Source organism: Eptesicus fuscus, chromosome 2 (genome assembly GCF_027574615.1).
Source record: "Eptesicus fuscus isolate TK198812 chromosome 2, DD_ASM_mEF_20220401, whole genome shotgun sequence".
Taxonomy (NCBI): Eukaryota; Metazoa; Chordata; class Mammalia; order Chiroptera; family Vespertilionidae; genus Eptesicus; species Eptesicus fuscus.
The window spans coordinates 24,003,875-24,022,996 of NC_072474.1; the positions used below are offsets into that span (position 1 = coordinate 24,003,875).

A 19,122-nucleotide genomic window follows, 5' to 3' on the forward strand; every position below is an offset into this window, starting at 1 on the left:
AAAACCAACAAACAGCCAATTGAAATCATTTAAACTCTGATAGGTTTTTCTCTCCATGCAAGTGTGCACAAATAACACCAGGATTGTCTTAAATCATCTTTTCTCTTCCTTAATCATCTGCATGAGTTTAGTTTTGTCTCTTTTTGTGCTTTATTCTCCTTCTTATTTTTATACATGGTTGTAAATATTAATCACCCTGATACTTTGTCCCAATATTAAAGAGACCCAAAACACCAATCCCAAACAGAATTATTGGGCAGTCTGAGGCATATTCTCATCTCCGAGTTTATGAATGCACACAGCGAGGTCAGGTTGCTTTTCTGTCACCAATCTCCTTAATAATAACTGAAAGAAAATGGGGAGTTGCTGCAAGGATTGCAAGAAATACTTCATTACAGTAGAACAGTCCATGATATCGTTCTCAAAAATGGACTAGGAATAGATAAATATTTCTTACCCAGTTACATTTTGTTTGTGTATTTCACAAGGTTGTGCTAAATAAATGTGTGTCATAATTTCCACCAAAAAAAGAATGCAATACACAGCTTCAAATTCAATTCAGAATGAATTCCTTATGGGAGAAATGTGTTCTAGTTGATGAAAAGTATCATCTGAAAAGAGTTGGAGAAAGTGAAATCCTAGAGAATGAGGTAAAGCTGGGAACCTGCTCTAACTCTCCCCTTTAACAAATCAACTCACTGAGGCATAGAAGTCTCAGGGGATCTCACCAAGGTTCCCCAACTGTTAGGTAGGAAGTTAGACTTGAGGGCGGGGCCCTGGGGTCCTGAAAAGCCAGCAGACCGCCCGCAGGCAGGTTCAGAACCAGCCGGTTCTTGGCGCAAGCTCAGAGGAAAAGGACATGACCTCAGTGCAACCTTACTACGGCCCTGGACTAATTACAATAAAATTTTCATTGCGGTTTTGACCTCCCACCCCGTGGGGTTTTTTGTATGCATTATGGATAAGGGCATGCCCAGAAGAAATAAACTTAGTAACCCTTTTCTGTCAATCATCCTTGAATGCAAATGAAAGTCTCCACACAGAAAATCCCTCATTTAAACCATAGAACCCAGGATTTCGGGGCCATTGTCTCTCTCAACTGGCTTGCTCCTGGCTTGGAGTACATCTCCAATAAATCCCACTTTGCTTTACTTTCATTTTTGTTGATCTTAAAAATGTTTTCTGGCCCTAGCCAGTTTGCTCAGTGGATAGAGCGTCAGCCTGCAGACTGAAGGGTCCCAGGTTTGATTCCCATCAAGGGCACATGCCTGGATTGCGGGCTTGATCCCCAGTGCGGGGTATGCAGGAGGCAGCAGATCAATGATTCTTTCACATTATTGATGTTTCTATCTCTCTCTCCCTCTCCCTTCCTCTCTGAAATCAATAAAAAATACATTTAAAAAAAAAATGTTTTCTGCATCGATGAGAAGAACCAAGGTCCCAGCCTGTAACCTCAATCAGTAACACAGCTTCACAGCGCTGCACCCAGGCCGGCTGGCTCCAGCCCATGCTCTTTACCCTTCCACTCTGCTGCCTGGTGATTTGGAATTGTAGGCACTGCTGACACAGCAGGTACTAACGTAGTGTGGTCCCCCAACCACTTGCCCCAGAACCATCTGGAGGGCTGGGAATATGCAAATTCCTGGCCCCACATCACACCTAGTGATCTAGAATCTCTAGACTTGCACCAGGCACCTTCACTTTAACAAAGCTTTTGGTGATAAATAAGCAACTTAGCATTTAGGAACTACCACTCTCACAGCCCTCTTGCCATAAATTGACCGTTTGTCCAACTATGCGGCTGATTGCTAAATAATTATTCTGATTGTGCTGCATCATCATTTGTCAGTCAGCAGACATTCATGGAAACTCTCGCCCTTGGGAGGTTCTGTGTGATGCCCTTTGGGGTAGGGACAAAAATATTCACAAGACATTCCTCATTTTCAGCCATTTACCTGCATAAGCCATTCTCCACACAGCCTTCGGTTTGTTTTCTTGCTGGCACTTACTATAATTTGCATTTATTTGTTGGTAGGTTTTCTTGCTTGTGTGTGTTTTCCCCATTGGACTTTTAGCTCCAGATGGACAGCACATGTCTGGCTTTGGTCACCACTGTGTCACCAGGACCTAGCATGATGCCTTTCCCACAGATACCAGCCATCTTGTTGAATGAATGAATAAAAATACCAAATGAATGTATTTATACCTTTGTAGGGATAGCGGGACATGTATGTAGCTAACTGTTATAAAAGTAGTAAACAAATGAGAGAAATGTAGATGGAAATGGAGAAGCACTGCATTTGAGCTGTATAAAGTTTGTGAAATTCTAGGTATAAGAAATGGCATGGGAGAAGATGTGGAAGTGAGGAAGTATGGCACATGGATAAGGAATCCAAAACTTTTCCTTTATCAAGGCTAAGAAATGCATGAAGGAGAACAGTAGTCAGTGGGCAGATGACAGCCACTGAATGTCAGGCAAAGGTGTTTTGTGAATTATTTGATAGGAAAGGAGAAGCCACTAAGGGTTTTTCAAACACGGTAGTCACAGGATCAGAGCTATACAGCGTGTCCCCCCTAAAATGTATGCACCCTTTAACAGCTTATAGCTCAAGTTTGAAAATGAAATCTATTTTAATAAACACTGCCTTTATAATTATTCAAAGTGTGTGTAGACATTTTGGGGGACACCCTATGTTAGTCTAATAGCAAAGTCAGGGTAAACTGGGGAGAGGGCGGGTATCTAGAGCAAGGAATTGGGATGCTTTTCTCTCACACTCATTTCTGGTTCTAATCTCTCTGTTCCCCAAGAGGATTGTTGAAACTCCAACAAATTCTTTCATTTCAGGCAAACATTGGCCTTTTTAATCTTCACAAGAACAGAATCTTTAAAAACCAACACCACATCATGAAAAGAGTGTCATTAAGACCTGCAAACCATCAGAGCAGTGGTTCTCAACCTTTCTGATGCCGCGACCCTTTAATACAGTTCCTCCTGTTGTGGTGACCCCCAACCATAAAGTTATTTTCGTTGCTACTTCATAACTGTAATTTTGCTACTGTTATGAATCGTAATGTAAATATCTGTGTTTTCTGATGGTCTTAGGCTCTACAGCAGCGGTTCTCAACCTGTGGGTCGCGACCCACAGGTTGAGAACCGCTAGCAGGGTCCCCTAAGACCATCGGAAAACACAGATATTTACATTACGATTCATTAACAGTAGCAAAATTACAGTTATGAAGTAGCAACGAAAATAACTTCATGGTTGGGGGTCACCACAACATGAGGAACTGTATTAAAGGGTCGCGGCATCAGAAAGGTTGAGAACCACTGGATTAGAGAGTCTGGGAGTTCTAGAAAGGGGAGACAGGGAGGACTCCGTTTCAGAGCAGCTCTTGGCGTGCCCAGCTTGTGGTGGCAGCACTGCATTTAACATTGTGAGCTCTGTGATGCTAATGGAAGATCTTTGGCTCCAGGTCAGACCTTCAGTATTTGGCCAGCATGGTATCCATGTCTTATGTCCAAGAATCGCATCACTAATTAATTGTGGCATCATCTCCTATGAGCCGAGATGAACACCCAGAGTCCTTATTAGCACAGGTTCTGTCACAACTGATAGAACAAAGTTGGCTCCTGAGAACAAACCTACTTAGCCTCCCAGAGTCTTCTCAAGATGCAAATTTGTCATACCATCTGCTTAGGGACTGATTCCATTATGATGTCTACAGTCAATTGTGCTGTCTGCTTTTAAGTTAAACTATACCGAAAGAAAATAACCATGACCTTTACTTACAAATTTCTCTTTTCGTGTCATTACCTGTCATGTATGTTTGCTCATGTATTTCTGTGATGCTCAAGAGTTCGGCACTCTGTTGTTGGCAGCTCTTCCATGCTTGGTGCCAAGTTAAAGCAGATTTGGAGTTTATCTGGTAGGAAACACCAGTGAGTGGATCTTTGTTCCAGAAGTTTTCACTGCCCTCAACTGCAAAAGAAGTCAAAAGGAATTGGCTGTTATGCCTAGAAAAGATTTTCAGTGAACAATATTTTTTTTAAAAAATCCTCAATGCATTATTGCCTCAAGCCTTGTATTTCTTTTCCTTTTTTAAAAACTTATTTTAAAAGTGCCTATGATATTTTCTTTATTCTTGAAATGAAGAGGGGCAGTTTTCAAAAGCTAAACCACATCCAATCCTTTGTATGTGCCTAAAGAAAAAAAGGGGGGCATTATCTCCCTATTTTTCCATGGGCACGTTTGGGATCAGATGAATTGGGAAGTGAGGCAATTGCAAAAACTAAGAATAGAGATACCATCCCAACTTCCTTAATCTAAAAAAAAAATGTAAAGAGAGAAGAGAAAATAAGTATATGTCTTCTCTCAGCAAGTGAATATATTGCCTGCACATTCTAGTTTGGTCATTTTAGACCAAAGACACAGGCATCAAAGGGAAGGTTGTGGCCGGCTGGCGTGGCTCAGTGGTTGAGCATCGACCTATGAATCAAGAGGTTGCAGTTTGATTCCCAATCAGGTCACATGCCCAGGTTGTCATCTCGATCCCCAGTAGGAGGCCTGCAGGAAGCAGCCGATCAATGATTGTCATCATTGATGTTTCTATCTCTCTCTCTCTCTCCCTTCCTCTCTGAAATCACAAAGGCATGGGCTTTTTTTTTTTTTTAAGGGAAGGTCGTGAACTACATAGACCGACCGATCTGGACTTGCTTGCTGCCCTGTCATTCACCAGTGGTTTGACCTGAGTTACACTGTTAACTTTTGGAGTCTTACTTCCTCGTCACTAGAATACAGTTACTAAAGGTAGCTCCTAGCAACAGTAGATGCTGAGTGCTAATTTTTCTTCCCTCAGAGTAAAAAATAAATATTTAGCTTGTTTTTTCTTATTTTATGATTTCCAATGCATTCTATAAACTTGGTTATATTATATGAAAGGCCAATAATATAGGTAGATAAATTTAACATATAGCCTTTTACTTACATTTGGAAAATTAGTCAACAAGTGAAATATTTTGTGTGCTTCATGTTATGAAAATTTCTTCTTTTGTCTTTTTAATAATATAAAAGTCTACTTACAAGTCATGTAGAGTAATAATCTTTTCATTTATTTGCAAGGAAGTGAGAGAGGATTATGTAACTTCTCAAATTATCTGAGAAGGATTCAATTTGCTAAGAGACTAGGCAGTTTTCCATAAGCACATAGCCTGTGCTGCTGTGATTCTTCTCTTATTTGACAGGAAGTGACCTTTATCATGCATGTACCACATACTATGATATGAAACCTGTGGTCCCATGGTACACCAAAGAGGAAGAAAAGCAATTCAAAATTTCAGTCAGGCAACAGTATAGAAATTTCTAAGATGTTTTAAGTATAAAATCAATACATATATTTATGTTAAAAATAAGTTTGAATTAGTGATATTAAACTTAAATTACCACGGTGTGAGGCCTTATTATTTCAAATGTCCAAATGGATTCTTTTCCACATGAGATCATTCAAATGAGACTGAAGTTTATTTGAAGATGGAAATGTTTTAAATAAATATTTTTAGAAACTAGAGGTTTTGTTTATAATATAGTAAAGAAATGTGACATATCAAATAAAAGAGGGGATTATTTTCTTATCCAGGAATGGAGAAAAGGGATACAAGTGACCAAAGAAGAAAATGCAATTTGACTTTTCTCTTCATTTAAAGAAAGAGTATATTGCATTTTAAATCAAGGAATTAAAACCTATTTGTCACTGGATGTATAGGTTTGCTGACTATACGTCTCCCCCAATTCTTCAAATCCCCACAGTAAAACAGTACAACTGATCTTGAAAGCTAAAGTTGAAAGCTATGAAGAATTGAGAGAAAGGGATCTTTTTCTTTTCCTATTCTCATAATATTTGAAAATAAGTGTTTAAACATTACAATGAACAATACAAAAGATATATATCAACTATAACTAGGTCAACAAGTTTCATTTTCCTGTATTGAATCTATTAGTTTTAAGATTAATATAAAATATAATGTTCTTTTAAAAGGAACACAAAGCAAGGAAATGAAATAGGTTAGGAAATTGAAAAGCTCTTTTAAAAAGGCATGAAATGTATAAAATTTACTTTAGATTTTTAATGTATATTGAAAATCAAATATTTTTTTATTTTTTATAGCTATTTTACTTTGACATTTATAGGAAAAAATAATTTGGTTTGGAAGACATAAGTTACAAGAGGACTTAAAGAGTATTCTAGAACATACTCAGGATACGCCTCCAACACACATCTATCCTAGGTGGTGAGTTTTCTTTTTGATTAGTGACTGGCCATTTCTCCTCCATTAAATGATTAAATCATACTTGCACCCAACAACCTCTTTGTCAGTACACTTAGGTGCAGGATGCTATAGTTGGACCCATGAAATCCATACCCCTAAGAAACTCAATCATAAGACATTTAGAAAATACCATTCTTACAGTAAAGGAGAAAGACACTCCTCAATCACTGAAAAACAAGTATTGCTTTATATTAAGGAAAATACAGCTCAATTTTGCATTCAGACAAAAAGATTTCTAATACAGAAATCAGACACCTATAAACCTTTCATGTTAATGAAACCTTTAAAGGTTGCTAATAAGAGAGGTGAATACGCTGGTCTGGTGTGATTCAGTGGTTGTGTTAACCCACACACCAAGAGCCGCCTGTTAGATTCCTGGTCAGGGGGCATAGCACAGGTTGCAGGCTTGATCCCCAGAGGGGGCCATGTAGGAGGCAGCTGATTGAAGTTTCTCTCTCTCCCTCTCCCTCTGTCTCTCTAAAAAATCAATAAATAACTATTTTTGAAAAAGAGAGAGAGAGAGGTGAATATATTTACCTCACTCTAGAGTGAGAGAGCAGTGTCATTATGCATGGGATGCCTGTGAGTTTTGTTTGGCCTTCACCCAGAACAGAGGGACTAAACACAGAAGAGAATTACAATACATGGAGTTGACAAATTAAATTTATTTTTAATGAGATGTTTAGGGACTGTAAATCAAAACAGATAAATAAGCACAATTCTTGAAACTCTGGCTTTCACTTGACAAACTAAAATATTTTTTATAAATTGGGCTGTTGTACAACAATGCTTGGAATAATGTGATTGTGTGTGGATGTGTGGTCCCAAACGCTGAGTTGTAAGTAATGCTATTTCAGTTCAGATGGCCTCACACCCATCCCAGACCACATCTGATGTTCTTCCCCTGTACCCACCCCTTTACAGGATGGCAGTAGAGAGAATTCTGGGTAATAGCAGAAACAGGAGCTGCTCTGATCCATAAAGTCTGAATTAGCAAGAGGTCAGAGGGTAAGAGGTTTAGGAGGAAGAATTGGAAAGGGGCGTCTGGCAGCAGGAGGAGGATGTGGGGTGATTAGGGAAGTAAAGCAAAAGAACGTAAGCTTTTCCTTCTTCTTCAGCCCCATCCCTGCCTCCAAATACAATTCTCCCCTTCACCCCACCCCAACCCTGCTGCACTCTTCCTTTATAGATTCCTAAGCGTGGAAAGAACACCAAGAATTCTTATGCTCTGTTCCCTTTCCAATTTTGCATTTCTGCAACACTATGTAAATTTTCATTTTAAAAACACTTTCATTTGATTCATTGCTGTGTTAAATACTCTTCTTAGTTAAGTTTAAGAAGAGTACCATTTTTCAAAGTGAAGAAGCCATTTCCATTACATTCATACAAAATTCAGGAGCTCTTCATAGCTCTCTGTCTCTTTCCATCAAATCACATGCTTCTGACATGGTTTACATTCTGTTTTTAATCTATGTTTAATAAGGGTGCATCAATGAAAGTTTGGGGAATGGCATGTTTACCTCTACTATTAAGTATATATTGAATTATATGCAGTATACACTGAGTGGCCAGGTTATTATGATCTCTGAATGCATAATAATCTGGCCACTCAGTGTATATCCTATATAATTAAAGGCAAATATGCAAATTGTCCCCTCGACCCCGAGTTCAACCAGCAAGCAGGCTGGCCAACCACCCATGTTCCGTCCCCCTGGCCAAGCTGGCCGGACCCCACCCATGCACGAATTCATGCACCAGGCCTTTAATATATATATAACATTGACTCTTCAATTAGAGATCATAATAATCTGGCCACTCAATGTAATTTGCCCTAAAGTCTTAGAAAATTACTGACAGTAAAAGCGGATGTTGAAGAAAAATAGTTGATTAAAATAAAGGAGTTGTTGGATGCAGTCCAGGGCTGAGAGTCAGAAGATCTGTGTTCTAGTCTTCAGCTAGTGGGACACTTTCTCCATTATAAAGTGGGGACAATGACATCTATAACGGTTTGTGGAAGGACATGAGGCAATAATTAATGTGAAATAACCTTGGGGGGAAATGTTCTTAGATAAATGCAAGGTGTTATCGCTACACTGCAATACTAAATGTGAAAAACTTTTCTTGATAATAAAATTACTTACATTTCAATGGACAATATCCAAATAGCTTATCTGTGTCATAATCGGCAGTGGTTCCACACCAGAGCCATCCATTTGATGATCCATCTTTTGTGCAATCCGCATACCACTTTTCTTTAAACTTGAATGGAAATACGCAGGTTGCTCCATTTGCGTTGCCCAGCAGTGTGTACATGGCTAAAAGAAACATATTGACTTGCACTTAGAATATAAGTGATGCTTCTGAACATTGACTCTTCAATAAGAAGCATTCCAGAACACTGGTCTTACTCGTCTGATCACACTTGGTGTCCCCATGCAAGGGATTCCTTTTAATTTCTCTTCTCTCTCTACCCCAGCCTTTGCTGGGTAGGTATAATAGTCTTTAGTTAGAAGTAACTCTACCACCACTTCATTTCTGCTGTCTTTTGGAACAATTTTCCTCTTTCCTCTTGCAAGGCAAAAATAGTCAGCTCAATTGACACCAGCTTTGACCTCTGCCTTTCCTCCTTCTTCATGGTGGGAAGCAGAGGATTATAAAATCTCTAGCTTGAAAATTATAGCTGTGTATAACCCAAGCACACGATTCATACTGAAATCCCCTACAATCACTTTCTGCCAAGCCAGCCTCCACTTGCGTTCCTCAACAGTGGCTATGGGAAGGGCAGGGATTTGAGCATAACTCTAACCCTCATCACTCAAAACCATTAGATACCATTTACAATCAATATTGTCCTTTTTAAAAACTGAATTCAAACAGATCAAAATAAGAAACTCTGGGTTCATCTAGAAAGGAAATTTGAAAAAAAAAATATAAAACCATTGGTCATTATGGTTTGGCTTAAGCCAAAAGGATTAGAGAAGCTCAAATCTTCATTGACAACCAAACCATTCACCTCACTAAATTCTCCAGTATGTTCAAAGTTTCTATCTTTATAGGAAGATTTCCTTTAGAAGATGACCCTCTACATTGAAGAGTTTAGCCTCTTTCTGCCAGTTGATATTCAGAATTTGTCCCAGGTAAGCATACACTTTTCTTAGTTAAGTTTTGTGGATTCATGACTATAGAAAGTTCTTGAAAAACATCTTAAAAGTAATTTACATAATGTAAAGTATAGAAAATACATAGCCAGCACCTAGCATATTAAGAGTAAAATAAATATAAGTTTTTTACCTCCTTTCCTTCTCCTTTACTCGTACTTCTCCAGTACTTCTTAAAAACTAGGGATATTTTCAAATACCTCAAGATTACTTTTTTGTCAATTAACTAATTTGACTTTAGTCCTTTTCCCACTAAGTTACAGGACTAGTTTTCCAAATCACATATTGTATAAGGAACATGCTGATTTCAAAAATAATTATGCCACTCTTAAGCACTGGGTACCTGTTCCTTCATATGAAGAAAACCTGTGAAGTCCACCTCAGGATAGTTGTACTGTTCACTAAATTAGCCTAGGAATTTTAGTGCTAGATTTATAGATGTCAATCAGGAATGGCCTTTTCAGGACTAACTTGATTTACTTATCAAAGCTCTGATGAGGCCAAAAGAACCAAACTACACTCCAGCCACTTCACTGATAAATCATGTGACTGCAGTCAATTCACTCTTCCTCTTGTGGTCCAAACTTCTAGACAACGCTGAGATCCTTCTAAGTCTACAATTCTGACTCTGTTATTCTAAAATAATACCTGGTCTCAGCTAGTTTTCTTTAGGAACTCAACATATGCTCACTCCACATTATCTTCAGTGGTCATATATATTCCAATGAATAGGTTCCAAGATCTCTCTGAAGGGCTAGATGTCTACCAGGCATATCTTAAGCACTGGGAGACAGTTGGAGAGCATACAGAGTGTGATCACTGGGCTATCTACATCCAACCACTTAGGTGTTCCTAAGAACAACCCAACATATTTTTAGGCCCTTCCCCCAATATGCTAGCTTAGAATCTGGGTGGGAAGGGGACCTTGGAATCTACATTTTTAGCAAGATCTTCAGATGATTCTTAAGTTGATTGAAGTTCAAGAACCACTATCCCAAATCCTATGCATATTTTCCTCAAAGCAAACAGAAGAACAGCTAGTGAAAGAGTAATATGCAAATTGACCATCACTCCAACACACAAGATGGCTGCCACTATGTGGTTAAAGATGGCTGCCCCCATTTGGACACAAGATGGCCAGCAGGAGAGGGCAGTTGGGAGGGACCAGGCCTGCAAGGGAGGGCAGTTAGGGGCGATCAAGCCTGCAGGGGAGGGCAGTTAGGGGTGACCAGGCCAGCAGAGGAGTGAAGTTGGGGGCAACTGGGTCTGCAAGGAAGGGCAGTTGGGGGGAACCCAGGCCTGCAGGGGAGAGCAGTTGAGGGGGACCAGGCCTACAGGGGAGGGCAGTTAAGGGTGACCAGACCTGCAGGGGAGGGCAGTTAGGGGCAATCAGGAAGGCAGGCAGGTGAGCAGTTGGGAGCCAGCAGTCCTGGATTGTGAGAGGGATGTCCCAGATTGGAGAGGGTGCAGGCTGGGCTGAGGGACACACACCCCCGTGCATGAATTTCATGCACCGGGCCTCTAGTATTTTAAAATAAGATAAGAAGTCTGATGTCTTAGCACCAATCTAACTTGTGTTGAATCTCTCAGTTAGGACTGTTGTCCTATCTGGAATTTGACTCAGACAAGTCTGGTTCACCCTTATTCTGCCCTCTAATTTTCCCATCAAGTTTCTCCTGAAAGATTATACTACACATAGGTGTCACTATGTAACTTCTAAACATACACTGTGTTCAATAAATACCTTGGGGTAACTTCTTTCTGAACCCTCCTTCTCACTCTTTATTTTTTATGCTCCCTCCTCTTTATATAGAAGAAAAACTGATAAATTATCCCTCTAAAGATCTAAATTCCTCTGCCCTGCTTAGGGAAGATAGTTAGATTCAACTTCAAAGCCTCAGCACCATAGGGGTTTTGGAGACGGGTACTCCCTTGTCCCAAAAAAGGCAAGTGCCTTCTCTAATCTTGAGGCCCTTCTAGATAACACGTCAGGATAACTGAGTGTCCAAACTTGGAATGTGGTTTAACACCATCTGACTCGGGAAGCCCTTCTTAAGGGCTTCCAGTTCTTTTCAAATTCTTTTGTTTAGTCTTGCCTTTTCTGTGCAGCCACCAGAATGACATTGGGCCAAGAGAAGATGAAATACTCTGATTTTTATTTAAAGTTCAAGAGCTGAATGAGCAAACTACATATGAAATTATTTCCTGCCCCACCGGTGCTACTACTTTATAAAATAGCTGACTAAATATGCTGCATGTTAATGCCTCAGCTTTTCAAATCTTCTGTAAACTATTGCAGTCTGTAAATACACATAAGGTGACTAATCAGAAACATTTTGAAACCCAAACTGTCAAGCAATGCCAATATTTCATTTTAGGCAACCTGACTTGATAAAGAACGTTGTTCCACGGGTCACTTCTCCAGGGATAACTTAAACCCAAAGAAAATAAACATTGTTAAATTAATTTATCACTACAACCGCATCATGTCAAATGGAAGGCTTTCCGTCAAAAATTCGTTTCTAAAAGTTGTTATCCAGTGTTTAAAAAGAAATCTTACCTAGCCCTGGCTGGAGAGACTCAGTTGGTTGGGCATCATCCCAGGCACCAAAGGTTGCCAGTTTGATTCCTGGTCAGGGCACATGCCCTGGTTTCGGGCTCAATCCCCAGTTGGGGGCATGCAGGAGGCAGCTGATCAATGTTTCTCTCTCCCTCTCCTGTCCTCTCTCTGTAAAAATCAATTTAAAAATGTTTTAAAAATATTAGCTAAGGTTTAAAAAAGTCTCTCCATTAATTACAAAAAGCTAAAGTGTCACTGAGGACTTTTTGCCAAATTTATTCACTGTCATGTTCTCAAGAACACAAACTTAGTTCAAAAAAACAAAGGTAGTCATCAATATTTCTAGTAGAGACTTAACAAAAATAGGCTTATATTCTTAAATTAGTTTCCAACTGAGAAGATGAAAACAAAATTGACAAAAAGGTAAAAAAAAAAATGTGTGCTTCTTACCTTCATAACCTCTGGAACATAAATCATCTGTGGTCCCATAGATTTTCCATCTGCTCCATAAACCGGACCCTTTGTAAAGCATGATGTTCTTTTCTTGTCTATTGCCATAGTTAAAATATAACTCTTCTCCCTCGATCCCCAGCAGCGTGTCATTTTTGCATTCCCATTTCTGAAATTCGCTTTTTGAGTCACAGGCATAGAGAGTGATAGCAACCCAATCTGTTTTTGATGGTACCCCCAAGCATAATTTAAAGGCAATACTCATAATCTGGGATTCTGACACCCAGCGGAATTTCTGTGCTTCATTGTCTGGGTTGCAAACTGCTGTTTGGACTGCACTGGGGCTTATTGCTTCCACACAGCGCTTGTGATCTTCATTATATATTAAAAACTGCCTAGTATCTGTTAAAAAAAAAAGAAGAAGAAGAAAGAAAGAAAAGATGTTTAAATAGATACATGTGACAAATACAGTATTTTAGGTCAAAAGTTCCCAATATTTCGATTTCCTTAAAGACTTATGGTCACAAGAAGAGGGTAAAGTTGGCTCTACCTGAGCCAGCTCAGCTACCTCTGGGGGATCCCTGAGTCTGGAAAGAGAGGCTGGGTTGAGGGGAGCACATGGCCGCTGGCAAGCATCCCTTATAAGGAACATGATGAAAAGGCCTGCCTTGAACGCATACTAATTATAATGGAGTGAACATAAACAGTAGGTAATAGGAAAAGAAATAATGCCCATCAGAGAAAAAATCTGGATATGAATACAATAAGCTATAAAGTTAAATGCATGTATATCCTGAAATAGAATTTTGAAGTCTGACTCAACTCTACCCTCTTTAAGATAGATGAAGCTAATGCATAATTATTCTAATTATAACATTAGGGAGGTTTTTTGTAACTTAAAAAAATAATTTTATGTTAGGAAATTTACTTTCATTTTAGGTCCAGCAAAGTTTTGAACTAAGGGCTTTCTCATAGCCTAGGTCTCGGTAACTAGAGAAATTTTTTGTTTTCCTTTCCAGGGTAACTTAGAGACCTATCATCTAGAGACAAGTTAGTATCTGTATATAATTTTAGCTTTGATTCACTGGCATACTCATTCTCACCTATGTACAATAAAAAGATACAACAATGTATTTAAAAGCATAATAATTTGTGCCCGGCTGGTGTGGCTCAGTGGTTGAGCGTTGACCTATGAACCAGGAGGTCACTGGTTCGATTCCTGGTCAGGGCACTTGCCCAGGTTGCAGGCTCGATCCCCAGTAGGGGGTATGCAGGAGGCAGCCGATCAATGATTCTCTCTCATTGATGTTTCTATCTCTCACTCTCTCTGCCTTCCTCTCTGAAATCAATAAAAATATTTTTAAAATAAATAAATAATTAAAATAAAAGTATAATAATTTGCAAAGCACAGGTTAAATAAATGTTGTTATATCAATTAAGGTAATATTTATAAGACTAATTTTCCAAATATCTATTGTTTATGCTTGTGATTTGGGGCTGGCAATTTAAATAAATATGTATAGGTGGTTTATGCTTATAATACACTTCTGCTGGTTGGCAAAACTCAACTTCCCCTTGCCAAAAATAAAAAAGAAAAAAGGTCTGGTAAGCATGTTTTTTTTTTCCCTTAAATCAAAATTGAATTTATGTAAAGGTTCTTCTTTTTTGTTGTTTATTTTTTAAAGAATAGACAAATGAAAGACACTATTTTAATTTTGAGACATAAATATAAATTACACACTTTACCATTCCTGTGAAAATATCTGAAGTTTTACTAAATTCCTTTTACTTAACCGGTTCTTTCAAAATGAGCTGGCAGTATTACAGATTCTTGAGGAGTTAACTAAATGAACTCATTATTTTAAATCAAATCATGCCATGAAAAATAACACGGTAATATTAGTACACTAGCAGATTCCTTCAATGTTTACAAGGCACTTTATCAGCCATATTGTATTTATTGGCCTCAACACCCCTCTGAGGTTAGCACCACTTACACTGCGAGGTCAGTTCTTGAACCACCAACTCAAACCTTATCATGGATCTTTGCCTCAAAAGACTATTTTCTCCTGCCACACTCCTATATCTGTTCTTGACCCACACTTGTTAGAGACCTCCTGCCTCTGGGTTCCTAATTCAGTGCTACTTCCTGGGATGGGTTCCTCATTTCTGTTGGTTTTATTTCTTGTAATCGGGGTTCAACAAAAACTGAATTCAGAACATCTGTTTCTGTTGTCTTCCTTAAAATTGACATCTGTCAAACCACCATGCAATGCCAGGCTGAACCTCCTCCCATCAAGCTGAACTCCTGCCCAGGTTTGATGTCATTTTGTTGTTGCCCATGTCCTAGCACAGAGGTTTTCAACTTTTTCATCTCATGGCATGCATAAAGTAATAACTAAAATTCTGCAGCACACCAAAAAATGTATTATATTTTTTGCCAGTTTGACAAAATTGGTTATAATTTTTGATTTACAAAAAAAAAAATAATAATAACAACAGTAATGATCTACTCTTTTTACTCCAAAGTAACTTATTTTAAAAAATCAGGTGCCGATACTTGTATATAAGGATTTCTGGTATCAAGAATTAACCCATCAGATACAAGCTTATTATGGGACATGACCAATAAGATACAACTCTGTTATATGACCTATATATTTATGGTTCAAGTCAGGGCATTCACCCCGGATGGCTATTGTGCTAGCTTTGGCATTTTTTTATTTGACCATCTAAGGCAAAAGAGGTCAGTGCCCCCTGACTGCATAGTCAAGTATTGCATGTTTTTAAAAATTCTTGAGGCACATCAGGTGAAAATTGCTGTCCTAGCATGACAAAATGAGTACCTTTCTGCATTGGCAATAAAGTTAAATTTTTAATAACATGGTGTTTTGTTCACAGTAAAATACAAAAAAAAAATCAGAAAAATAAAAGGTTCTTTTAAAATATTACTACATGCAAATGTAAATCTAGGCTCCTCTAATCTAAAAAGGTAATAAATTCTGAAAATTTTGTCATATACATCTATAAACTCAACTATACTGCCTTTAAATGTAATCTGTGTTTGCTTTTCCACCTATTGTTTTCCTATCTAGACTTATCTTCCACTTTTCAGAGTAACATCTCATCATCAATATATCTTCCACTTCATACTTTCAGTCATTTGACTGTATTGTCAAGCACCCAACACTTATTAACCACCCAGATTCAGTCAACCAACCAATTGATAATCAGCCATTTAATGAAAAGGTGCTTGAAAGTCTTTATGCACAAACAGTATTTCTCTTTCAGAGGTTTTTATACTTATTTGACTTTTATTTCATGTACTTAATTTTCATGTGTAGTTTCATCCTAATTTTAATCTAAATATGATGGTATTTAATGCACAAACATTCAATATTCTTTTTCTCATGAATGGTACCATCATCCACCCAGTCCATAAGCCAAAAACCTAGGAGTAATCCTAGATTCTCAGTTTTCCTTTACTTTCTTCGATAAAAGCAGACTCTATCGGCTTTACCCCTAAATATACTACGTTAATTGTATGTGTTAACTTGGCTAGGTCTCAGTACATAAATTTTTTATCAAACTCATCTAGATGTTGCTGTTAAGATATTTTTGTTTTGTTTTGTTTTGCTTTTTAGATAAGGTTAATATTTAAATCAATAGGATTTGAGTAAAACAGATTATCCTCCATTCTGTGGGTAGGTCTCATCCAATCAGTTGAAGGCCTTCAGAGAAAACTGACTGAGATCCCTGAAGAAGAGGAAATTCAACCTCTAGACTGCCTTTGGACTTGAACTGAAATATCACCTCTTTACTGAGTTTCTAGCATCTTACCCTGTAGATTTTGGAATAGCCAGCCTCCATGATTGCATGAGCCAACTGCTTAAAATAACTGTCTCTTGAAGGATAGACAGATATAAACACACACACACACACAGAGAGAGAGAGAGAGAGAGAGAGAGAGAGAGAGAGAGAGAGTTCTATTTCTCTGGAGAACCCTGACTATGAAGAACCATATCCCCTAATCCATTCTTTTCCTCCATCTCCACTGCCACCACCCTAGACCATTCCAGAAATACTTAGATTTCTGTCTATGCAGTCTCTTTAGCAGATTGCCTGCGATGTGAATGCTTATTCAGTAATAAAATTGATTTCTTTTTCTTCTACCTTTGTGAGAGGTTTCCTAGGTTGGGAGGAGATTTTGTTTTAAATGCCATTGTCCCAACACGTTAAACCCTTGAAGCGTGTACTACTGCACACAGGAAAAATATAACCAGCCTCCACAACACAGCTCACTAGAAGGGGCAGGATCCAGCGGGCCTACCCCTCTGCCCTAATTGCCTCCCTCTCTTGGCCTCTTTCACCACCTCCAGCCACAGGGCCTTTCTGTTCCTCAAACACCTCAAGCTCATTTCCACTTTCGAAGCTTCATACCTCAAGTTCCCGCTTCTTGGAATGCTCAGTAAGGTCCCAGCTCACGTGTTAACTCCTTAGCAAGCTGACTGTCCCAATTTTACTTTTATTTTCTATATAATATTCATAACCATCTTAAAGTATATTCTTTTTAAAAAATTTTTATTTACTTATGTTTTGTCTGGTCTCCCTGATGGAATATAAATTCCAAGAGTAGAAAGACTTTATCTTTCTGGTTTAATACTGTATTCTCTCCTTTTTGGAGTATAATCGTCTCTCAACAAGTAATAGTTGAATGAATGAAAGAGTTTTTATTAAATCTGAAGCATGTTCCCTAGTAACCCAGGTACATTATTTTATTTAATAACTGATTAATGATTAGAAGTCTATTTAATATTAGTTTTCCCCCTGAAAGTTCATTTGTACTGAAGAGCAATTTATAAATGTTTGTACTTATAAAAGGAGTACTTGGGAATGAAAAGCTTCTATTTCAAAACAAACTTATCTATTCTTGTTTCCCGTATTTATCTTTAACACTAGGAAGCAGTGCAAGTTTGATATTGCCTTTGCCAGACAATACGAGGAAATGTAAAGTTATCATTTTATGTTCCTACATTCATACATTATTCTTCTCTACAACTAGACAACAGCTTTTATCACTGTTCCTGTGCACCGTCTCTGACTCAGGGCCTTGACCAAAAAGCAGCTGGTGACCTTTTTGCCACTATGAACCACATTATGGTTTTACACAGGGGTGAGCAAAAGTAGGTTTATAGATGTTTGCATGGAAAATAACAACAATTAATAAATAGTAATATAAAAATAAACTCTGTTTTGCATATTCACAACTGTAAACCTATTTTTGCCCACCCCATATGTAGAAATATTCTACATTTTGTTTATGTTAATTATGCTGTAATTGAAATATTGCAAAAAGGTGAGCAAGTGAGGACAGTTGGATAGCTAGATTAATTTATCTGCAATTTCACTTATGGATTAAAATGTGTGTTTTCTCTTTTCTTAACACACGTCAGAAATTTATTTACAGAATTGAAGAGAACTTCCTTCCATCTTAACTCCATCTTGCTAACCTCACATATTTCCTTCAACACATATGTGCCAGGTGGTGTGCTGGTGACAAAACGAGAGACAAGTTCCCTGCCACAGTGAGCTCTCACTCCACTGTGGTTAATTCAAGGGCAGAACATCAAAGGTCAAAATACATTGAGGCAAGAAACAATCTATTTCAACCCAATATCTCAGGTTAAAAGTAACTGACATGCAGTAACATGGGTGTGAATTTTCTTTTAAGTGGGTTTTAAATGATTCCATAACATTGAGCAAGTAATTAAATTTCCAAACTTACCACCAAAGAAGATTAGGTTATTAAAGGTGACCATTTGGATATCCTATCTAATAAAACAGAAACATGCAAATTGACCGTACTTCCACTATGCCCACAAGCCACACCCACCAGCCAATCAGGAGTGAGTATGCAAATTAACCCAACCAAGATGGCAGTTGATTTGCATATCCAGGCGCAGAGCAAAGACTGAAGTCACCGTAGAAGGAAGCCAAGTGCTGCAGAAGGGGGCAAAGCTGCAGAGAAGCAAGCAAGCGGGGTGGCGGAGAAGGGAGGGAAGCAAGCGAGGTGGTGGAGAAGGGAGGGAAGCAGGCGGGGCAGGGGGAGAAGGCCGCAGAAAGCCCTATTCTTATAGGAATCTTCCTGCAATGGGCCTCTAGGATGCTATATTCCCTTACACATGTTTAGATTTTTCCTGTCAATGAATAAAATGATGACATGAATAAAAAGAAGAAAATAACTTCTGGAAGATAAAGAAGCTGGAAAAGAGTAAAGTAAATGGGTATTTTGTAGCAAATACTGTCAGAATTCTACTTATTTCTTCTTGCCTTTTGCTGTTTTAGTGCATGCCAGCTCCAGTCCTCAGTGAGAGCACTACACCACACCGCTGGGCCTGGGGGCATTTTCTGACCAACACAGCCCCCTGTGCCCACACACTGTGGGGACAAGAAGAATCGGAGAACTAATGCCACCTACAAGTAGAGTAGCCCTTCGCCAGTGATCAATGGGAGTTGATGAATGAACACCCAAGTCCTTGCCCTTAGGGAGGATGCCTCTGAGGCACATACTACTACGTTGTTACCCAGAGCACCCCAGCAACACGCTGCTCCAGGTGTCCACGGAGGTC

At 38.6% G+C, this 19,122-nt stretch overlaps 1 protein-coding gene across 4 annotated transcripts in view; it reads right to left on the reverse strand.

Moving 5' to 3' along the window:
* The window catches only part of MRC1 (mannose receptor C-type 1), a 120,287-nt gene that overhangs the window by 93,205 nt on the left and 7,960 nt on the right, over window positions 1-19,122 (reverse strand). For all 4 annotated transcript variants that reach the window (XM_054725901.1, XM_054725899.1, XM_054725900.1 and 1 more), the window contains exons 2-4: window positions 12,494-12,895; window positions 8,467-8,640; window positions 3,816-3,980 (exon numbers count right to left, since the gene is read on the reverse strand). In XM_054725901.1, coding sequence (XP_054581876.1) covers window positions 3,816-3,980; window positions 8,467-8,640; window positions 12,494-12,895 — 741 coding nt within the window. The remainder of the gene's footprint in view (window positions 1-3,815; window positions 3,981-8,466; window positions 8,641-12,493; window positions 12,896-19,122) is intronic.